This window comes from Pan paniscus, chromosome 22 (assembly GCF_029289425.2).
Source record: "Pan paniscus chromosome 22, NHGRI_mPanPan1-v2.0_pri, whole genome shotgun sequence".
Classification (NCBI taxonomy): Eukaryota; Metazoa; Chordata; class Mammalia; order Primates; family Hominidae; genus Pan; species Pan paniscus.
The window spans coordinates 41993493-42017058 of NC_073271.2; the positions used below are offsets into that span (position 1 = coordinate 41993493).

The 23566-nt window shown below is 57.0% G+C and overlaps 1 protein-coding gene across 50 annotated transcripts in view; it reads left to right on the forward strand.

The window, feature by feature from the left end:
- Positions 1 to 23566, forward strand: part of PCBP3 (poly(rC) binding protein 3) — a 310671-nt gene that overhangs the window by 265238 nt on the left and 21867 nt on the right. For 24 of the 50 annotated variants that reach the window (XM_055105323.2, XM_055105322.2, XM_055105321.2 and 21 more), the window contains 7 exons: positions 1481 to 1504; positions 2477 to 2509; positions 2883 to 2999; positions 10927 to 11058; positions 13852 to 13980; positions 16908 to 16982; positions 20554 to 20595. In XM_055105323.2, coding sequence (XP_054961298.1) covers positions 1481 to 1504; positions 2477 to 2509; positions 2883 to 2999; positions 10927 to 11058; positions 13852 to 13980; positions 16908 to 16982; positions 20554 to 20595 — 552 coding nt within the window. Of the gene's footprint in view, positions 1 to 1480; positions 1505 to 2476; positions 2510 to 2882; positions 3000 to 10926; positions 11059 to 13851; positions 13981 to 16907; positions 17052 to 20553; positions 20596 to 23566 lie in introns of all 50 variants that reach the window. The other 26 variants (XM_055105313.1, XM_034948107.2, XM_055105312.1 and 23 more) reach the window with 2 other exon arrangements.

Consider the following 23566-nt stretch of genomic DNA (forward strand, 5'->3'; position numbering starts at 1 on the left):
ACAGCCTCCCTCTGCACACCGTCCTCCCAGCCTCCCTCTGCACACCGTCCTCACAGCCTCCCTCTACACACCGTCCTCCCAGCCTCCCTCTGCACACCGTCCTCCCAGCCTCCCTCTGCACACCGTCCTCACAGCCTCCCTCTGCACACCGTCCTCCCAGCCTCCCTCTGCACACCGTCCTCACAGCCTCCCTCTGCACACCGTCCTCCCAGCCTCCCTCTGCACACCGTCCTCACAGCCTCCCTCTACACACCGTCCTCCCAGCCTCCCTCTGCACACCGTCCTCACAGCCTCCCTCTACACACCGTCCTCACAGCCTCCCTCTGCACACCGTCCTCACAGCCTCCCTCTACACACCGTCCTCACAGCCTCCCTCTGCCTCCATGGGCCCCTCTGCACACCGTCCTCACAGCCTCCCTCTGCACACCGTCCTCACAGCCTCGCTCTGCACACCGTCCTCACAGCCTCCCTCTGCCTCCACGGGCCCCTCTGCACACCGTCCTCACAGCCTCCCTCTGCACACCGTCCTCACAGCCTCACTCTGCACACCATCCTCACGGCCTCCCTCTTCCTCCACGGACCCCTCTACACACCGTCCTCACAGCCTCTCTCTACACACCGTCCTCACAGCCTCCCTCTACACACCGTCCTCACAGCCTCCCTCTACACACCGTCCTCACAGCCTCCCTCTACACACCATCCTCACAGCCTCCCTCTGCACACCGTCCTCACAGCCTCCCTCTACACACCATCCTCACAGCCTCCCTCTACACACCGTCCTCACGGCCTCCCTCTCCCTCCACGGGCCCCTCTGCACGCCGTCCTCACGGCCTCACAGACGTCACCATTGCTGGCCCCGCTTCAGGTGACAGGCCACAGTAGCACCTGTCAGCTCTGTCCCGCTGCTGGACAGGGAGATACTGGGCCACTCAGCCCAGCGGGGAGTGTGTGTCCCGAAACTGCCTTGGGCTCGCCATCAGAACTGTGGCAGCATCTTCCAGCGTTCCTTTTAACAGGCTGCCGTTGGAATAGGAGTCACGGAGCAATTGCAGTGCTAAGTTTTCTTTAAGTCACACAATTGAAGGAGGCTTTATTTTTCACACATTTCTTCCAGGGTTTCCTGGTAGCCTGAGTGCGTAGGTGATGCCCCCTGAGTTATTTATCAGGGGCAGCCAGCTGCCCTCCCCCGGAGCACTTAGAGTCAGCCCATCTCTGTCCTGGTCAGGTGGGTGCCAAGGAAGACCCGGCTCAGGGCCTCTGTATAGGCAGCCTGGCTTGTACACACCCCCCTACCCACCAGCAGATTCTGAATTCTCCCTTCTTCACGCACACCGGGAAGGTCCCTTCTTCACGCACACTGGGAAGGTCCCTTCTTCACTCATACCGGGAAGGTAGGCAGGTTTCGGTAGTGTCTGCCTCCAGTGTTTTCCTCCTCCTGCTCCATGACATCATCTTTCTGTGATTTTTTTTTTTCCTGCAGGAAGTTGGAAGCATCATCGGGAAGGTAATTATTGATTGAATCTCTGCCTCTCCTGGGGTCTCTGTAAGGGGATGGTGAGGATGGCAGCCTCCCTGGGTGCTAGGTGGCACCCAGTAGGTGCGCCTTTCCCAGTTGGTGGGTGGTCTGTGTTCCATGAAGACAGGACCCCAGAGGTGTCGCCTTTATGCTGTATGACATTGAAGCTGGTCCCTGGCTCTGCGCGGCCTGAGGGGAAGGGGTTCACTCCAGCTGGTCACCTCGCTGCCCCTTGCCCGTGGCCTTGGTGGCCAGTCCTTCTTTCCCGGTTGAAGACCCCACGAAGAATGATTTCTCACGCCTTCTTCAGCCGGCCGTGTAGTCTGAGTGGTCTCCAGGAGTGCCGGTGGAGGCAGCAGCCCCAGACACTTCCTTTCCAAATCAGGGCTGGCCCAGGGGAAGTAAGGCCCAGTTTGGAAGCCTGCTGCCCCAGGAGGCCAAGCAGTGAGGGCCACTTCCCTGTCTTCATCACATTTTCACCGCTTCCGGGGGCCCTGTGTCCTTCCCCTCAGTCCCACTGTGGGGGCGCCTCTAGTAGCTCATTGTCCCGGCTTCTTCCCAAACGCTTGAGAGGGCGCATCTCCGAGAGTCACCACCTCCGGGAGGCCGAGCCAGAGTGTAGCCGGCCATGCGGGGCGCCTGAGGGCACGCACACTGCCATGTGCCATGAGTGAGCTGCCGTGGGGAGTCAGGTCAGACCTGCACCACCCTTGCCAGCTGTGTGCCTGTAGGTGGGTGCACTTGCCTTCCTGGGCCTGTTTCCCATCCGAAATGTCTGCCAGGGTGTGGTGGGCATGGAGCCTGGCCTTCTTAGTGGAGAGGCTGGTTTGCTCCTCCAGCACAGGCAGGAGGCTCTGCTGTGTGGGCGTATGGGCCAGGCCGCTCCCCACCCACCATGGGCCGCGCCATCCTCAGAGCCAGAGGGATGCCTTTTCCTTATTGTCTAAATCTTTATTCCAGAAAGGAGAAACTGTGAAGAAGATGCGTGAGGAGGTGAGTGTGGTGGGTCCCCACCTGTCCGCAGCCATTCCCGGGTGGGCGGGGTGGGTCCCCAGGCTCTGCCCCTGCCGACGTCCTGCCTGTGCTCTCGGCCAGCCGGGGCGTGTGGGGAGTGCAGCGCCGGGCCTCTTTTCCCCTACTCAGGCCTCCTGTGCTTCCCTGTGGGGAAGGGATCTGTTGGATTCCTTTTGCTAGTTAAAATTTCATTGTAAAGGAGATTGTTGAGAAGCATTTTACTGTTCAGTCATGGTTTCCGTCAGCGGACAGAGGCACGTGTTTGTGTCAATTGTCAACGGACTTGCGGCCCCCGACCCACTGGCCCAAGGGTTTTAATCAGGTCGCTGGGGTTTCTCTGCTCTCACCCTAGAGTGGTGCAAGGATCAACATCTCAGAGGGAAACTGCCCAGAGAGGATTGTGACCATCACAGGCCCCACAGACGCCATCTTCAAGGCCTTTGCCATGATCGCATACAAGTTTGAGGAGGTAACCTGCACCCCAGGCACCTCTGCCAGCCTGGCGGGGGCAGGCCTGGTCCCAGCTGGCTCCCTGGGTCCTCTCCCCTACACCTGGACTAGGGGATGCCCCAGCCCACCCGGGCAACCCCATAACTATGCTCACCTCCTTTGCTTCCCAGGGCCTCTCCGCAGCTCTGGTTCACCCAGTCAGGGGCCAGTGTCCCTCCATCCTTCTGAAGCCAGCTACTCCCGGCTGTATGCCTTAGGTCCAACTCCCTCAGCTACCCCAGACCCTGCCCTGGGGCACCAAGCACGGCCTCAGAACACCCCACCCTTCCCCTGGGGCGTGCAGCCTGGCTGACCCTTGGGCCACACCAGCACCTCCAGCCTCCAGCCAGCTCTGCCACATGGCTCTTGATGAAGCCCTGGCTGGCACAGCCCTGGTCCTCAGCCACACAGCACCATGCCTCTGGGGCCCCCGTGAGAGCTGATGTAGCCTGGCTGAGATACGGACGGTAAAGGTAGAGGCCATCCATGCTGGTGGATATGAGACAGAGACAGAGAGACAGAGAGAGAGAGGAAGACAGAGAGAGAGAGACAGAGAGATGAGAGAGAGAGAGACAGAAAGAGAGAGAGAGACAGAGACAGAGAGACAGAGAGAGAGCGAGGGGGAGAGAGAAAGAGCAGCACTTCTGTGTATTCTGTCATTGAATGAAATTTTAATGTCTTTATGTGTTTCTAATTTTCTTGAAATTGCTGGAAGTTAGAGATGCATTTAGTGTCTTTGAGGAGTGACCATTAAGTAATGAGGTGCACTTTGTGGGAATAAACAAAGACCCCTCCAAGGGAGAATGGGCAGAGGCTCTTTATTATTCAAAGCTGGCCATGGTGGGGGTTGGCGCCATCTTCTGTGCTTGGCAGAGGCTCAAAGGCAGGCAGGCGGGGGAGCTTGGGAGTGGGAGAGGAGAGGAGAGATGTGCCCTGGGGCCAGCAGTAGGGCTAGAAGTGGGGCATCCCATGTGACTGGTTGGAGGAGTGTGCGAGCCCTTTTCCAGTGGGTCCTGAGTTGGAACTGGGACGCACATGAGGGAAGCTGACTGCCCAGAGCCGACTGCAGCAGAGCCTGTGGCCTGGCCTCCAAGGCTGGACGCCGCAGACACTGGGGCCAGTGTTCCCCTATCGTAGGTGGCCTGGCCTCCAAGGCTGGATGCTGCAGACACTGGGGCCAGTGTTCCCCTATCGTAGGTGGCCTGGCCACTGTCTCTAGGTTGTCTCTTAGTTTCCCCTTTTAGCCACTCTCTCATTTGCAAGAGGATAGACAGTTCAGGAAAGGCTAGAGAGCCAGGTCATGCCGCTTGGGGATGGTTTAGTTGCCTTTTTGGTCAGCTGTGCTGCGGGGTCCTCTGGATCTTTCTGTTGCTGAGTCATCCTGGCCGTTGTCTGATGGGAGACTGATGGAATACAGCAGACCAGCATCGTGACACCAAAACAGAAACAAGAACAACCCAGTCCCTGGACGGTGGTGAGACCAAGAGCGCCGTTACCCAACCCAAGGCAAGAGGACACATCCCATAGCCATGAGGACCAGCCTTGGAGAGCCTCATAGCCACTTCTTAGGGTGCTGGGCAGCCCGCTCCTGGGACCTTCGCTCTGCGGGTAACATGTGCAGTGGCACAGACGCCAGCATGGCTGGCCAGCAAGAAACTGGAGAAAAGCAATCACCCACGGCTGCTTGTGCCAACACGTCTTCCACCCAGGGCAGGCGGTGTCCCGAATAACTTCTGCCGGAGTTGGCGATGGGTTTCTGACCGCAGTTTCTGCCTGTGTGATTCCCACTGTGGGGGACACTCAGTCATCCCTTCCACGAGTACACAAATAATCACAGGTGGCCTCGTTTTGGAACTCGAGTTTGAGTCAGAATTTCCAGCTGTGGAGATGATAGAATTAGGGTCTTTGTACACAGAGAAGTCTCAGGATACCATTCCTAAGATGTCTGAGGTATTCATCTGAGGCCAGCAGGGCCTGGTGACTGGTCCCAAGGAAGCAGTGTCTGGTGGAGGCATATGGAGACTGGGGAAGGGCTGTTGCTCAGGACAAGAGGTTGGAACCAAGGCCTGTGTCCTCCAGCTTCAGTTGGGACCCGTCTTAGTTTCTCCCTCGTGGCCAGTGTTTCGTGGCCAGTTGCCCCATGCAGGTTGCTGAATTTTAAGTTTCGAATGACCTAGGGACCGATCAGTAAACTTTAATAATTGGTTGCTTTTCTAGGAGAAAGGGACACTAGCAAAGTCACAGGTGATTTGTTTAGAGTCAGTTGTCCACATAGATGCAAGCAGAAAGACCATCAGCTGTCATTCCCCAGGGTCCCATTTGATGAGACTGGCATGTCTAGAGATGTGCATCCCTGGGGCCTGGTGGTGGGTGGTGTGTCCAGCAGTCAGTGAGAGTGAGGGCAGTGGTTACTGTTTGGGATAATCAAGAATGGCACTAGAACGAATATGTGCTAACCTAACAATTATCGTAAAGTGAAAAGAAAATAGAAAAGGGACCATCAACAGAGGTGGATGACAACCAGGGGTCCATGGAGAATAAGAGGGAGAATGATTATATATAAGCAGATGAAAAATGAAACAAATCAGACAGAGGTCTTGTCAGGACATCTGAGCAGAAATTGTCCCTTGTCCAAGGTCTTCAGCTTGCAGGAAGGTCTGAAATCAGCCGTCTGTTCTGAAGAATGGCTGCCTCTAGAGGATCTCAGAGAACCTCAGTTTGAGGTCCTGTGTGGGAGTCTTTTTCTAGTTGTGTGGAATTCTGAATCGCTGCTTTGGCTGTGAAATGTGAAACCAAGGACTGATTCCTTGGAGTTTCACTGCTGGATTTGTTAGCAATACTTGTAAGGCCCCTTGCAATGAGGTTAGAGAAACAGATTTTCTCTGATGTCCCTTCCAGTAGACAAAATCTCCTGGTTGAAGGTCCTAAGGAGGATGTTTGGGAAGATGTCATGGGAAGCAGCCGTAACCTACGCTATTACGTAGGTTATGTAGGGCTGTGCTGAGTCCTCTGCAGTCATTTGTCATCTCTGCCGCAGCAGGGCAGAGTCGAGTATCAGGAATTCCTAAAGATACAAGCCTTCCAGTCATCAGTCCATGGAGGAAGAGCTGAGATGTCTCCAAGCACGCAGACTGTATGGCCAAGGAAGCTGGAGGGATTCGGAAAGTTTTCATCTTTTGGTCCTTCGGTTTTTCCAGAAGACTGTGGATGCTCAGGAAGCTCAAGGGATTTGGAGTTTTCATCTTTTGGTCCTTCGGTTTTTCTAGAAGACTGTGGATGCTCAGGAAGCTCGAGGGATTTGAAGTTTTCATCTTTTGGTCCTTCGGTTTTTCCAGAAGACTGTGGATGGTCAGGACAGTGTTGTTCTTGAGTAAGGGGTAACTACTCAGAGAGTTCTGTTATAATGGTTTGTGTAAAATGTATTTCTCAATCACTTCATGTAAAAGTTGGTATGCTTCAGGTTGGAAATGCAAAATCAAGGAATTTTTTGGCAACTTTAAGGACCATAGCTTTTAAACAAGGAAGTGCTTCAGCCCATCCTGAAAACACACACATAACAGCGAAAGTATTTCCAGTCCCAGGTGGACACTGGTTAAAATCTACCTGAAGGTGTTCAGAGGGCCCTTAAGTCATCGCTCTGGGGCCGTGTCTCACCCTCACACCATGTCACGATTGTGCTGGTGACAGATACCTGGCCTTAAAAGAACCTGAGCAGTCTTTGTAAAGCTTCCCACCAGTGTTGACTGGAGATATTCATCCAGTCTTTGTAAAGCTTTCCCACCAATGTTGATTGGAGATATTCATCGATTTGTCTACGGCATGATGAGTAGTTTCATGGATTGACTTAGCTAATATCCGTTTGAAATCATCTGGTACCACAGCCAGCTGAGAGCACCAGAGAAGATTGAGTAAAGGATACAACCAGAATTTTCAGAATTTGTCCATTCTTCCTTTTCAAAATCAGGGGCGAAGTGTTGAAATCTTACAGTGGCCTCTTGGCTTGCCTCCAGAGATCCAAACTTCGAGGCTTAGCTGGAGTCAAGCTGTGGCTAAAGCACTGGTTGGGCAGAATGACCCCCCAGAGCACCTCCTCCAACGTCCGCATCTCCGTCTGCGCTGGCCTCGCATCTGCAGTCACCACCTCTCTAGGAAGAAGTGTGCCCAAGAACTCAGCACCCGGCCCATGTAGGGTGGGCTTCCAGCAGAGCTAAAAGCCCCTCTGTTTCCAGAGCATCCACCGCCATGGGCCCTTGGTCAGTTGACAAGTGCTGGCAAGTGTGATGAGTTCTGCATCTGGCAGACTTTCTGCACCACAGAGGACTGTGCTGAAGGAGAGAGCCAGGTCAGCGGCAGCACACTGTCCCAGCCTGCTTGGGCTGCCATTGCAAAATGCCACGACTGGGTGGCTTACACGGCAGACGCTGGTTCTCTCACAGTCCAGGAGGCTGGAAGTCTCAGATCAAGGTGCCATCAGGGCCGGTTCCTCTGAGGCCTCTCTCTTTGGCTTGCAGATGCCGTCTTCTTCCTGGGTCCTCACAGAGTCACCCCTCTGTGTGTGTCAGTTCCTTGTCTCCTCTTACAAGGACACCAGTCAGATTACATTAGGGTCTACTGTAGAGACCCCATTTTACCGTAGTTACCTCTGTAAAGCCCCATCTCTAAACACAGTCACACGGAGAGTCAGGGTTTCAGTGGATGAACTTGGTCCGGTTCTGCAGCACAGGCCCTGCCTGATCACCTCCAGCTTCCATTGTGAAGTGGGATGTTAGGCCGGGATTCTCGACAGAGTCCACTAAGGCTGCAGGTGGGTGGGGTCCTCCACAGACTTCCTCGTCTCTGAACAAAGAGGGCGTCACCACGATGTGTCAGAACTGAATCGCTAGGGAGATTTAGGTCTTCTAAGTCTTAATGAGGACCTGGAAAAAGCAGGAAGGGACTTCAGTGACCCCCAGGGCGTGACTGTCCAAGTTCATCATTGTCCTCCCCAGTGAGGGCAAAACATGCTCACTCTCCTGGTCTAGCGGCAGCCCTGGAGGGGCAGCGTGAACACCCACCACCATGAAGCACGTGGCTTTGGGAAGAATGGACAGCAAAGTTGTGTTTCGGTTCAGTACCCCTAGGAAGTAAGGAAGAATAATTTTGTTGGTGGCCCTGAGGTCTTCAGCAGATCAGTATCTTGGTATCTGTACTGGCACGACAGGCGTGTCACAGGGGCTGGGGTCAGGTCAGGAAGGCCTTTGGGTAGGAGCCGTAGGGGTGGGGTCGGGCCAGGGAGGCCTTTGGATAGGGGCTAGGGTCGGGTCGGGAAGGCCTTGGACAGGGGCCGTTTGTCTGTAGTTTGAGCCCTTCTTTTGGATTTGGGGTCACAGGATTGTGGAGAATTTCGGGTCATGTTTTGGTGGAACCTCTCGGAGCCTTTAGAGGCTCTGCCCTGGTCATTTTGCCTGTGTTAGTGGGATTGTGTCAGGTGCAGCGTCAAGACCCTTACCCGGAGTCTACACCCACGTCATGAGGCAGGGGTCTGCCCAGAGCCCACACACTTGCCAGTGGGCCGAGGAGTTCTCCGGGAGCTCAGGAAACAGTGTCTCTGATGTACATTTAAGATGCCATCCCATTTTCAGGCAAAGTCTCTGCCTCCTAAATTTTCAGGGGTGGAGTCCCAGAGCAAGAATGAATGTTTTGCAGTCAAGGGCCCAAGGGTTACAGTTCAGGGCTGGGAAATAGGGAGAGAAAACACGGCGGGTGATTTGAAACGCCTCCCAGGGTGTGGTGTACCTAAACCGAGGAGGAGGATGACGTGAGACCTTTCTGCAGGTCGGATGCAGGAAGAGCCGCAGTGGCCACCAGGAGGATGAGGAAGCCCACCTGCGTCCAGTGTTAGTCACCCTGAGAGCTGAAGGCCAGGCGGATGCCGGCCGCCCGTTCCTTCCTCGGGCTCCCTCACTGCCTGGACCCAGGATCTTTCTATGTCTCAGTTGTTCTTTCTGGGGATGGGATCATCTTTTCTCTGGTGTCCTTTCTGAATGCAGCAGCTATTACATGAGTGTGCTTGTTGGGTGCTGGGGCTGGTGAGGGGCGCCTAGCTCTCTGGTCTGCAGGAGTCCTGGCTCATTTTTGTTCCAGAGCTTTTTCAGTGTGTTCTGCCAGTGGCTGTCATTCAGCAGAAGGGCTATTCCCATCCCTACTTCTGCGTTCGAGTGGGGTTTCACTGCACTGACCTCATGGGACGAAAGGGCTGCCCTTACGCCAGCGCCTCCCTTACCTCGAAGGGTAGAGACAGTCGAGGTTGTTGGAAGGGACTTTCTAGTCTGTCCCCAAATCTCCAGTTGTTTCATCTTACGGCTGTCTTTGTGCTTGTTCTAATCAGTTCCTACTGGAGATGTTTTAGGGGTGGCATTTAGGACTTTGCTGTGGGACCTTTTTTGACCCTCGGGTTTATTTGTTGACAGAGTTCAGGTAACTCTGGGTCATGTGCAACCAAAAGAATTCTAAATTCTTCTGTTGGTCATTGCAGGTCTTGTCTGGGTGTAGGGAATCTGTAAGTGTAGCTCTGAATTCAGCTCCAATCCAAGGTTTATCTTCTGGAGTTGCCTATTCGCCTGGCTCTTGGGGGATGGGTTTTTACAGGCAGCTGGCATTTGGGGGTTTTAGGAGGGCTGGAAAAGATAGAGGTAGAGTCGATGGAGGAGCTGGAAGGGAAGGACGGGGCAGGGGGAGTGCTGGGCAGGGGCAGTGGGAGGAAAAGGAGGAGAGCGCTTACGAGCCTGGGGGTCTGGTTTGTTGCCGACGTCTGCCAGGTTGCTAACTAGCTGTAGCCAAAGAATGTTTTGGTGAAACTATTTTTAAATGAGAAGTTCATTTGAAGGCCTCTTCATACCAATCAAAAAATGCTGCCCATTGGGCCTGAAAAAATCTTATTATCTTTCTTTTTTAAGGTGCCTCTCAATGAACAATTTCGTTAAAGTCAAACGTTCCCCCGGGGCAGCCAGTGAGGCCCAATCATCCTTGGGGAATTGAGGCCACTTGGAGAGACAGGCACCAGAATTCCAGTTGCAATGACTCCATTCAAGGAGTTTTCCTGGGAGAGGAGGGGATTGAGACGTGGCCCCGTGAGAGCGGGTGGCAGGAAGTGGGAATTTAGTGTCCATGCCTGTGCCTCAGGTCTGCAGCGAGCTCCGGAGCTGCCCTGTCACTGCCTCTGCCACGCTGTCTGCCACGCTCTGCAGCGAGCTCCGGGCCACAGCCTGGACACGCCCCATGCGGCTGACAGAAGCCCTGTCCCCCACGGGTTGCCAGCCTGAACCCAAAGCCCAGCTCCGTCTCCTGGGTGTCAGGACCATGAGCCAAACCAGGCTGCCCAGGAGGGTGGGCACAGGCCCCCCCCACCTCAGCCTTCTCACGCTTTACATTAACCACACATCTCCTTCCCTAGGCCAGACACCAGGAGCCATTCTCTGCCCCCGTGCCCTCCACACCCAGTCGTGGCCTGTCCCCGACATCCCTGCCTCACCTGGCCCTGGGCATCAGACCCAGCCCCCAGCTAGTCTCCAGCCTCCATTCTCCCCTCCCCTTAGGCCAGTATCCATACTTCCTGTATCAGCCTGTCTGTCCACACCCCCTGCCCACCAGATCTCCACGACTAAGGCCAGACCTGCCCCAACCCCACTGCGGCGCGGTGACCATCCTGCCTTGCCATCTGTGTGCCCTGCCAGCCTGCCCATCCATTGCAGCGGCGTCTCCTGGTCCTCCCTGGCCTGGCCTGGCCTGGCCACTGTGTCCTCGGCTGTGCACGTCAGGGGCTCTGTGAGCTTCTGAGTGTGGGAAGTCAGGACGCACCCCCTGCCCTCCTCCTGCTTTCTCACTGCACGAGGCCTGAAGTGCTGCCAACACACGTGTCTCTCCCCTAGGATATCATCAACTCCATGAGCAACAGCCCTGCCACCAGCAAGCCCCCAGTGACGCTGAGGCTGGTGGTACCTGCCAGCCAGTGCGGGTCCCTGATCGGCAAAGGAGGCTCCAAGATCAAGGAGATCAGGGAGGTAACAGGACCTTCCCAGCCTGGGCCGCTGTGGAGCCTCTAGGCGGGCTGCGGGTGGCGGCCGCAGGCCAGGCAGCCTTCCTGAGCCTCGTCCCTGCTGTCTGCAAGCCCAATGCTGGCCACGCAGACCCCACAGCTCAAAGTGCGAGACAGGAACACAGGACCCATGAGCAAGCACAACTGCGCTGCAGGGACCCAGCCCACCCACTGCCCAGATATGGAACCGGCCCACCCACTGCCCAGATATGGACCCCCCCCACCCACTGCCCAGATACGGACCCGGCCCACCCACTGCCCAGATACGGACCCGGCCACCCACTGCCCAGATACGGACCCGGCCCACCCACTGCCCAGATACGGACCCGGCCACCCACTGCCCAGATACGGACCCGGCCCACCCACCCACTGCCCAGATACGGACCCGGCCCACCCACTGCCCAGATACGGACCCGCCCACCCACTGCCCAGATACGGATCCCCCCACCCACTGCCCAGATACGGACCCGGCCCACCCACTTCCCAGATACGGACCTCCCCCCATCCACTTCCCAGATACGGAACCCCCCCACCCACTGCCCAGATATGGACCCCCCCCACCCACTGCCCAGATACGGACCTGGCCCACCCACTGCCCAGATACGGACCCGGCCCACCCACTGCCCAGATATGGAACCGGCCCACCCACTGCCCAGATATGGAACCGGCCCACCCACTGCCCAGATACGGACCCGGCCACCCACTGCCCAGATACAGACACCCCCCACCCACTGCCCAGATACGGACCCCCCCCACCCACTGCCCAGATACGGACCCGGCCCACCCACTGACCAGATACGGACCCCCCCCCACCCACTGCCCAGATACGGACCCGGCCCACCCACTGCCCAGATATGGACCCAGCCACCCACTGCCCAGATACGGAACCGGCCCACCCACTGCCCAGATACGGAACCGGCCCACCCACTGCCCAGATACGGATCCCCCCCACCCACTGCCCAGATACGGACCCGGCCCACCCACTGCCCAGATACGGACCCCCCCCACCCACTGCCCAGATACGGACCCCCCCCACCCACTGCCCAGATACGGACCCGGCCCACCCACTGCCCAGGTACGGACCCCCCCCACCCACTGCCCAGGTACGGACCCCCCCCACCCACTGCCCAGGTACGGACCCCCCCCCACCCACTGCCCAGATACGGACCCGGCCCACCCACTGCCCAGATACGGACCCGGCCACCCACTGCCCAGATACGGAACCGGCCCACCCACTGCCCAGATACGGATCCCCCCCCACCCACTTCCCAGATACGGACCCCCCCCACCCACTGCCCAGATACGGACCCGGCCACCCACTGCCCAGATACGGAACCGGCCCACCCACTGCCCAGATACGGAACCGGCCACCCACTTCTCAGATACGGACCCCCCCCACCCACTGCCCAGATATGGACCTGGCCCACCCACTGCCCAGGTACGGACCCGGCCACCCACTGCCCAGTTACGGACCCGGCCACCCACTGCCCAGATACGGACCCCGGCCACCCACTGCCCAGATACGGACCCGGCCCACCCACTGCCCAGATACGGACCCGGCCCACCCACTGCCCAGATACGGACCCCCCCCACCCACTGCCCAGATACGGACCTCCCCCCACCCACTTCCCAGATACGGACCCCCCCCACCCACTGCCCAGATATGGACCCCCTCACCCACTGCCCAGATACGGACCTGGCCCACCCACTGCCCAGGTACGGACCCGGCCACCCACTACCCAGATACGGACCCGGCCACCCACTGCCCAGATACGGACCCCGGCCACCCACTGCCCAGATAGGGACCCCGGCCACCCACTGCCCAGATACGGACCCGGCCCACCCACTGCCCAGATACGGAACCGGCCACCCACTCCCCAGATACGGACCCCCCCCCCCCACCCACTGCCCAGATACGGACCCCCCCCCACCCACTGCCCAGATACGGACCCCACCCACCCACTGCCCAGATACGGACCCCCCCCCACCCACTGCCCAGATACGGACCCCCCCCCACCCACTGCCCAGGTACGGACCCCCCCCCACCCACTGCCCAGATACGGACCCCCCCAACCCACTGCCCAAATATGGGCCCTTTCCACCCACTGCTCACCTATGGATCCTGCCCACCCACTACACTCTTATGGGCCGTGCTGGGGACAGGGAGGAACTAGCTGGTCACATGGTTCTGGGCAAGGGAGGCCCTGGGCACTGGGTGCTGTATCTACTCCCTGTGAGGGGCCTCCAGGGCACCTGGAGACAGCCCTGAGCCATCGGCCTGTCCCAGTGGGCAGAGTTTGCAGGTGTGAACTTCACATCCACACGTTTGTCCCATTTCAAGGAAAGCCTGAATCCTTGCCCTATGCAGCAGGGCAGCCGCCCCAATCTTCATTTCCTTTCCCATGACCAGAGTCCACCTTTCTCTGTGACCTAAAACTCCACAGAGGAGAGAGGATTCCATGTATTTGAAAAGAGTCATTTGTCTCCCTGAAAATGCCTCTGATTAGATGCCTCCTTGTCTAGCCTTGGCCAGGTGCCAAGTGCGCCTGAGGGAAGGCACAGGGCCGGGTGCCAGGCCGTGGTAGCAGGGGCGGCATGGGGGCAGTGCTGGGATGGCGGCGGGGGAGGGGGCGCTTGGGCTATATGCAGGTTTCCAAGGAAGTGTCCTCCGAGCTGCCTTGGGTGCCGAGACTCGGGAGGTACTGCTGCCCCATGCGCTGCTACCCTGGTGCTCCCTTCCAATGTCCCCTCTCTCCAGTCCACAGGTGCCCAGGTGCAGGTGGCTGGGGACATGCTGCCCAACTCCACGGAGCGAGCAGTGACCATCTCGGGGACCCCAGATGCCATCATCCAGTGCGTCAAGCAGATCTGTGTGGTCATGCTGGAGGTACCATCTGCGCGCCAGGGCCAGCTCACGTCAGTGCTGGATTTGGCCTCCCAGCACTGCAGGCAAAGGCTTGGAAGCCCCGGTCGCCCCAAGGACTCACACAATTGGGGCTGTGGGGGGCTCCTGACCTGGGCTTCCAAGGCAGCCTGAGTGAGAGCGGTGCCGGTATGGGCACCACAGGGGTGCTGGGGCTGCCAGCTCAGGGTCCAGTGTCTTCGTGGGGGCGTCCAGGGGAGAGCATGTGGAGAGGAGGGAGCCTCTCCTCTCATCTTCGGATTTGGGTAAGAAGTTGTCATCCCACTGAGGGGTCTTCTGCACTGAGTTGGAGCTGCAGAAACAGTGCTCTTTACGTTGGAGTCAGGCCTTGGGGGGCAGCTGGGGTGGGAGGGAGGCAAAGGCAGGAGGCTCCTCTGCGCATGCAGTTCTGCAGAAGGAGGCGTCAAACCACCGTGGAGGAACAGAGGTCAAAACTCGGGAAAACATACAAAACTCATGCAGAAGTAGAGATGGGTGAACAAAAGCATTAAAACGGAAAAGCACAGAAGAACCCGCTCAGAGCAGACGCCTCTCTTGAAGTTCCGGGGGGAGGAAAAAAACTCTGAAGTATACTCAAAATTCATGAAGCTATCAACAGTTGCCAGTCTTTCCTGAAGCAAAAATGAAGAAGCCTCGCCCCAGATGGAAAGTTCTAGCAGCTCTGCAGGGTCAGCCTCCAGCCCCTCCTGCAGCCCAGGCTCACTCCTCTCTCGTACTTGGCTTGGGGTTCAAACCCCATGTTTGACTCTTTAAAAAATGTTTGCGTAGTTGTTGTTTCCCTGAAGTTTGATACTTTGTGAAGTGAAAAATATTTTTCAAAATATTCTTGTTCTGAAATCTTCCCCACTCCCTGGTTAGGGCGAAAGTGCCATGCTGGTCTGAGCTATCTGTTCAACTCTCCAGTCTCAGGCCCTGGAGGCCCTGCGGGCTGAGGCTTAGGAGCAGCCAGTGACACAAACAGTTCTAGGAGGGACATCCCTAATGGAGGGCCGAGGTCCAGCTCCTCGACAACACGTGGGTCTCGTCAGCGTCACCCAGTGCCTCTGCTGCCTGCGTCCCGGTGCAGTGCCAGGTGCAGCTCCACAGATGCAGGTGCACCCGCTGCCCCAAGGCTGCCCATGCCCCCAGAGCCATCATCCGAACCACCTTGTCTCCTTCCTGGGCAGGGAGGTTTGAGCAAGACAGGGAGCTCGTAGCAGACATGGCCGGTGAAGATGGCCAGGCAGCTGCTCTCACTCCCGCTGGCTGTGCAGCATCCCAAGGCCCAGGGGCCATCATCCCAGGGAGGAAGATTCATCACACCTGGAAACAGCTGGGTCCGCCCTCAGATGAAGAGTGACTGGAAAAATAAAGCCAAGGATGCCTTAAAGACCCTCCTGGTTGATTGGAGGATTTCTGGGCTTGGTAGTGGGCATGCCTCACCTCACACCCAGGAGATGACAGAGGAAAGGGCTGCCCAGGGTGCCATGAGTCTGGGTGGGGCCTGCTGAGAATACAGACATCGCCACAGATGGTGCCCTGCCCACCCAGGGCCCAGCACCCTGTACCCAGTGCAGGGAGGCTCATGCAGTCCCAGGGGAGGCCAGCAGGCCCTGTGCCCAGACAAGAAGCGGGAATCACAGGTCAGGGTCAGCTGGGAGCTCCTGTGTCCGGGTGGGGGTCGAGGGCCCATAGCACAGGGGCACCGGCCCGAGGCTGGGCTTCTCCAGGAGCCGGGGAGGGCAGCGGCGGCTCCCGTCTACCTCAGTCAGTTCCTCCCACCCCAGGCCCAGCTCGAGTCAGCCCAGACCCGCCCCACATCCCCTTCCCCACAGTACTTGAGGTCACACCCCAGGGCCCTGGCCCTGCGGATCCAGCCACCCACAACCCATCTTGGGGCTTTGAGTGTGAGTGGCGCTCCCTGAGCGCTGGGCTGGCCCTGAGTCAGCCAAGGCCCCAGAACTCCCAGCAGGACAGGCTGCCCCCTGCCAGGAACGGCTCATGGGCTCCAGCCCCCACCTCTTCCTGCTGGACCAACCCCAGCTGTGGTGCCCCCCAGGCCCAGGACTTCTGCCTCCCTGACCTGGGTCCTGGGGACAGTTAGACAGGGGACTCACCCAGGAGAAGGAGGGCAGGCTGAAAATGCTGGCGCTGGAGAATGTCAATCCTGTGTTTCCGACAGAATACCCAAGGGAAATTAAGGCAAACCTCATCATAACTATGGGATTTTTTCCCTTGGAGTCTATAAGCACTTTAAACATGCTTTTTCACATAGTGAAGTGGGATGTTTCCAAGTCTCCTGTGGAGATCTCTGCTGACTGTCACCACGGGCCAAGCCAGGCGCTTTGGATATAGGTCCCGGTGGAGTCCTACAGGGCTCAACTTTCTCCAGAACATTCAAGAGAATTGCTCCAAGGGGCAGCTGCCCATGAAGCCGTGCAGCCCGGCCTGCAGGGCCCTGCGCATCCCAGGAGGGGCCCCGGTGGAGGGGCCAGCACCGCAGGGGGCCGTCTGGCTTGGCGGCCAGCCCTTGTCCAGCAGGGTCTTGTGCGCACGGGACCCCCCCCAGCTGGCCTCCCACAATGGGACTGACCCTCCGCACTGCCACAGAGCCTCCCAGGGATGTTCGGGGCAGGCGGTACTCTCAGGAGGCCGGTGTGTGGCAAACTGCAGCCCAGGGCTCAGCAAAAAGGAGCCCTCTGGAGGGACAGGCCGTAAGACAGCCACACAGAGGGTGTGGGGGCTGGAGGTCTTCACTCCCCTCCCCCAGCACTCCTGTGAAACTCAGGGAGGTGTGGGGAGCGTGGAGCTGGTGCAGGGGGCTGAGTGGGGTGGGCCGGGGCACACCTCCCCATTGCCAGGCTGCGAAGCTGCTCTAACGCTCTCTCTCCCTCTCCTGTCCCTTTTCCTAGTCCCCACCGAAAGGTGCCACCATTCCCTACCGCCCAAAGCCCGCCTCCACCCCTGTCATTTTTGCAGGTGGTCAGGTAAGAGCCGATCCGCTCGCGGCCTCCACTGCCAACCTCAGCCTTTTACTGCAGCACCCGCCGCTGCCCGTTAGTGCACTCAGGTTTTCTCGCCTTCTCACGTGCACGTCTCCCACCCGTGCTGGAGGCAGAGCTCTTCCACCTACACCCAGCACCAGGCGGACGCAGGGGGCCTTCAGAGCGGCATCCCCCCACAGAGACGGCCCCACGGAATCATCTTCTCCCTCCCTGACCCGGGCAGGAAGATTTGGCTCTGCCTAAATCCAGTTCCCAGAACTGGGTGTTTTTAGGAAGCTTAGATAGCCGGCGCGCAGGCGCCTTCTAGGTGATTTTACGACTCACGTTGGAAACAGCATGGTGAGAACCAGGGTCTTGTTTCCCCTGACATCCGTGTTCCCAAACTCCCAGGATGTGCTTGTAGCAGGGACGTGCGAGAGGAGGGAGCTCTGCACTGAGGAAGGATGCATGGCCCGACGACCGGGCGTCTGTGCCGCTGTGTCCGGACCTCCCTCTGCTGTGAGCAGGGGCCTCACAGGCGCCCCATACCCCATACCCGGTCTGCAGATCTGGCTCTTTTGGTTTCAGCCCTTGAGCTCTGTGTTCTCCCGCCAGGGATGGCAGCACCTCTGCAGGAGAGTGGAGGAGGGGAGCCCTGCCCCAGCCCCTCACCTGAGCCCAAACCCTGGCCAGGGCACAGGGAGCACCCACCCACTCAGGGCCACTCTGTGGCCAACAGACTTTGAAGGTGTCCGGCGGGGGGTGGCCTGGAAGAGCTCTGTGTCCAGTCGGCCGTGATGTGTGTCTTTGTTCAAGGGAGAGTTGAGACAGACGTTCCCACAGGTGACCCTGGCAGGGCAGAACAGGCCTGAGGTTTGACTTTACCATCAAAAAGGAGAGAAGGGGCAAATGTTAGGACTTTTCCTGGTGCTTTTCCTCACGGTGTAAAGGAATCTTATCAGATCTCCCAGTTGTGGCCCGTGTTTGAGGGAGAGACAGGGAGTGTGTGTCCACCCCTTCCCTCCCAGGGTCCCGTGCGCTCAGGGCAGGGTATGCCTTTTCCCCACACTGGCCTCATCTCCACAGCCTGGCACACACCCCTTCCTGCCTTGCTGTGGTCAGGGAGCCCCCACATGCACATGCCGTCCTTACAGCAGCCCCAGGGCATGGCACACCTCCATTTTATAGCCAGGAAACTGGGCCTGGCTAGCCAGGGATTTGCCTGGTGTCACAGCCCTGTGGGCAGCAGGACATGTCCTTACCTCGCCGACCTAGGGGGCTCAGGTCACAGGGTCACACGGAGTCACACGGCGGGAGAAGTCCCTGTGCAAAACTCCATTTCGCTGCTTTCCCCAAATTCATGGTTAGGTAACCAGTTTAGTAACCTCTGTGGACTCCACCTTGATGTTTAAACAAATCCGTGATGATATCATGTGGTAAAAGGTAGGATTTTTTTCAAAAGGAAGGTGGGTTTATACAAACACATGTGGGGTCTTAAAGCCACTGGGGGAGGAGTCACAGCTCCAGGGGAGAGGGGGTGCAGCTGAGCCCTGCTCAGCCACCGGCCACACACGTCTCACTCCTGTAAAGAAGGCAGTAGCATGCCCTCCCTACTGCAGCAGGTGAAGGGCCCTGTGCAGTGGGTGCTGTCCCAAGGCTGATGCTAAAATGTCAGCCCTTTGAGAGTTGGGCCCTGGGGCCCTGTGGACAGTCTGGTCTGGCCAGTGGTCAGCCTTGGTGGTGGAGGACAGAGTCGCAGGGAGTTACCCACCCTGAAGTAACCCAGGGGAGCTGCCGAAATGCAAACCCAGAAGTGTGGGCCGGACACCTGCAAGGCCACTGGCGTCTCCTTGACGACTCAGATCCACAGTGCCTAGATTAGGACACACAACCCAATACAGACCCTAGAGAGCTAACCTGGGGGGCCCGTCCACTTTATTTCTGTCCAACTGGAGAAATCAGGGACCTGGAAGATGCCCCACCACTGTGAGTGCTCTGGGGGCACCCAGCAGCAGCTCCTGTCAGCCACCACCGCGTTTCTAGCACGACATGGTCGTGAGTTAAATCAGCAGAGCCTGCTAAGGGACGAGCAGATAGAAAACATAACAACAGTAAGAAGATCAGTCAGAAAACTCGCGTGGCCCAGGATGCAGGATGCTTGAGCTCTTGTGGTTCAGCTCAGACAGTTGGGGCTGACCTGGGACCCCTTGCGCTGAGGGGGCGGCTCCCAGCATGAGTTCCAGGGCCCCTCACCTTCGGTGACACATGGGAACGTGCCTCTGGCAGCACCTTTACAAAACACTTGCAGGTGGTCCTCAAGACACTTTGTACAGGACAGTGAGGTCCTTGGTTCCTGCTCTATCTGATAAGATTCTTTTACTTCCTCAGCCGACGCAGCACTGTGGCCTCACAGCCCTGGGGCTTGTTTCAAAGCTGGGCTGCAGCCGGGTCCCTGTCTGGAGGTTGACTGGCCTTTAACTCCGAGGATTGGGTTGTTTATGATGAAAACTCTTGGCAGATTCAAAACCCATGGGAGGGTTTGGGCTGCACAGAGGTGACACACATCCTTCCCTGAAGTGTCCCTCTCTGGTGCACAGGGTCCCCCCACCCCCACGTGTGGTCACCGCGAACATCGATACCACGGGTCCTCATGGGAAGTGGCGTGGGGCCCGCACAGCCAGGGGCTGGTAGCCGCTCCCTCCACCCCCAGGCTGCCACCAGGCCTGGTGCAGCCCTGTCCATGTCCCGAGTCCTGACAGCTGTTCGTGGTCTTCACTCTCCCTTGACTCTGTGTGGTCCATTTGTTGTCTGGCCATGAGTTTCTGAATCACCTGAAAGCGTCTCCACTGACGGGACCTGTGGGACAGGTGGGGCCTCTCTCACCTGCCCGGATTTCAGAGTCAGGGTGGGTGGGAAGAGGCTGCAGGTCGGAGTCACTGTTTTGAAGGCAAGGGAAATACTGAAGCCAAAATGAGGCCTCAGGAGCCCCACACGATGGCTTGGGAGGGGTGCATTGCTGCCCCCACGTCAGGAGGGCCACCCCCTACCTGTCTTCAGGGCAGTCATGAGAGGCAGCAAGCCGTGACTGACGTAGACCCGCTTCCTACGTAGAGTGGCTTTTGGTGAATTGGTTTTGGTCACCTTTTAGAGCTTTCTTTTGTTGTTTGGACTTCTTGGGGTAAATTATTTCCCAAAAGTATTTACTCAGATGACTGATTAAATTTTCAAAACCGTAATAATTAGTGGACCTCTTACTGGGGGGTCAAACAGATCACTCTTCGATTCTTTTGCTTTAAGAAACTTGGAGTCGGAAGCATCAAGGCTGAACTGTTTCCCTCCCACCCGCTGAACTGGCCAGCTCAGCTCTGCCCGCCCAGAGGAAGTGGGTGCGGCTCCACTGGGGCTCCTGGTGCCCTGGGAGGGTTGGCCCTTTGTCCTAGGATGGGGACAGGTGGAGAGGCACACGAGGGGGAAGCTTCTACCGGAGGGTCCTTGTCATGCTGGAGGGTGGCGGCGGGTGCTGAGCCGTGGTGCAGCCAGGTCGCAGTCTGACGGGGTCTCTCTCTCTCTCTAGGCCTACACAATCCAGGGACAGTATGCCATCCCTCACCCGGATGTGAGTCTTCACTTTGTCTTCCTCTCACCTTTCTCTTCTCATGGTTGTTTACCTACCTGCATGCTGCTGTTAATTGCTACTAACATTAATATTACACAATAATATTAATCAACTTCTCAGCGTTCCTGACCTGTGTCGTATCCATATAACCTCGAATAACCTTTTAACCTCTTAGCACTAATTCTGCTTGTGTTGAGGACTTGGCCTGATGTCAAATTGTCTCAATTCTGCCGCAGTCCTGGGTTTTCCTCCCTCCCACGGGGCCTGGGAGGGAACTGAGACGGGCTCTGTCCCCGTGCAGGGCAGCGAGGATGTGCTCACCCGCCACAGGCAGGCGTCAGTGATACTTTCTCTGCGCCTAAGAAGTTGGGTGACATTATCAAACAGGCCACAAAGATACCTTGGCAAGCACATTTGAGGGCCTGGTGAAATTAACTCCCCCTTTCAGAGTCCACATGAAAACATAGGGTCCATCTACACACACAGATCCAGGCTGTGGAAAGCCAGTGGAATAGGCCTTTGTCTTCATTCCAGAATCAGTGGGATGCCAGGCGGGCATAGCGTCCTTGGCTCCGCCCGGGCCATGCGGAGCTGGGTCCCATGCAGCTCCATGACCGGGGGCTCCGACACCTCTTTTCTGCTCCTGCTGGGTCTAGGTGTAATTCCAGTGCTGCAGGAAGAAGTTACCCTCAGATAAACGGTCGGTGTAATTCCAGTGCTGGGGGAAGAAGTTACCCTCAGATAAACGGTCGGTGTAATTCCAGTGCTTGAAGAAGAAGTTACCCTCAGGTAAACCGTCGGTGTAATTCCAGTGCTGGGGGAAGAAGTTACTCTCAGATAAACCGTCGGTGTAATTCCAGTGCTGGGGGAAGAAGTTACCCTCAGATAAACCACTGGTGTAATTCCAGTGCTGGAGGAAGAAGTTACCCTCAGATAAACAGTCGGTGTAATTCCAGTGCTGGGGGAAGAAGTTACCCTCAGATAAACCGTCAGTGTAATTCCAGTGCTGGAGGAAGAACTTACCCTCAGATAAACCACTGGTGTAATTCCAGTGCTGGAGGAAGAAGTTACCCTCAGATAAACAGTCGGTGTAATTCCAGTGCTGGAGGAAGAAGTTACCCTCAGATAAACCGTCGGTGTAATTCCAGTGCTGGGGGAAGAAGTTGCCCTCAGATAAACCGTCGGTGTAATTCCAGTGCTGGGGGAAGAAGTTACCCTCAGATAAACCGTCGGTGTAATTCCAGTGCTGGGGGAAGAAGTTACCCTCAGATAAACGGTCGGTGTAATTCCAGTGCTGGGGGAAGAAGTTGCCCTCAGATAAACGGTCGGTGTAATTCCAGTGCTGGGGGAAGAAGTTACCCTCAGATAAACCGTCGGTGTAATTCCAGTGCTGGGGGAAGAAGTTACCCTCAGATAAACCGTCGGTGTAATTCCAGTGCTGGGGGAAGAAGTTACCCTCAGATAAACCACTGGTGTAATTCCAGTGCTGGAGGAAGTTACCCTCAGATAAACGGTCAGTGTAATTCCAGTGCTGGGGGAAGAAGTTACCCTCAGATAAACCGTCGGTGTAATTCCAGTGCTGGGGGAAGAAGTTACCCTCAGATAAACCATCGGTGTAATTCCAGTGCTGGAGGAAGTTACCCTCAGATAAACGGTCAGTGTAATTCCAGTGCTGGGGGAAGAAGTTACCCTCAGATAAACGGTCGGTGTAATTCCAGTGCTGGAGGAAGAAGTTACCCTCAGATAAACGGTCGGTGTAATTCCAGTGCTGGGGGAAGAAGTTACCCTCAGATAAACGGTCGGTGTAATTCCAGTGCTGGGGGAAGAAGTTACCCTCAGATAAACCGTCGGTGTAATTCCAGTGCTGGGGGAAGAAGTTACCCTCAGATAAACCACTGGTGTAATTCCCGTGCTGGGGGAAGAAGTTACCCTCAGATAAACCGTCGGTGTAATTCCAGTGCTGCGGGAAGAAGTTATCCTCAGATAAACCGTCGGTGTAATTCCAGTGCTGGGGGAAGAAGTTACCCTCAGATAAACAGTCGGTGTAATTCCAGTGCTGGGGGAAGAAGTTACCCTCAGATAAACCGTTGGTGTAATTCCAGTGCTGGAGGAAGAAGATACTCTCAGATCAACCATCGGAGGGGAACCCTGGGCTGCTCTGGGCTGTGCGGCTCTGACCCCTTAGGGGCCAAGAGATGAAAGGTGCAAACTGTGAGCAAAGGGCCTCTCTGGAGGCGGCTTTAGGGCCCCCAGGGAGTGACGGCCGCACTGGCAGGCACTGGGGAGAGGAGAGGGGAGAGCAACAGAGAACGAGAGACGGCCCCACCGGAAGCGCTTCGTGCTGTCAGCAGATGGGGCAAACCTGGAGTTGGTTCTGAGGAGGTTTCTCTTCTCTAAACCATTTTGAACGTTTGCCCAGCTCAGTAGCTGCTCCTCGTAACGCAGTTCCGGTCCGTGTGCTGCTCCCTCTGAACTGCTAGAGGCGCCTCTGAGCTGGTTGGGAGGCCGCCGCCAGGTGAGCGGGCTGCTCCGGAGCCTTCTGCAAACCCTGATGCTTTTGAGTTGGGGGCAAGGACGTCCATCTGAGTGAGATGAGAAGGCAGGTCAGGAGTGTTTTTAAGAGTTAATGATCATTAAATAAATCTTTGATATAGAGATGCAATTTACTGTCATTGCAGGAAAATTTATATTGAATGGAGAATAGATAGCAATAGTTTTTCCATTAAAGGCAACACATGAATCAAATGGTAGAGAAACGCTGATCAAGAAAAGCCTTTCCCCACCTGCCCCAGAGACCGTTTTTAATGGTTCCTGGCATCAGACCTTTGGTGATGCTGCTGTAGCTACATCAAGGACATCTCATCCTGGGGTCAGCTGTAGACACCAGTGCCTGTCCCCACTAGGAAGCCGGGCTGTGGCCACCACACACCGGAAGGCACTGTTGGGGCTGCCCCAGCCTGCGCCCAGCAGC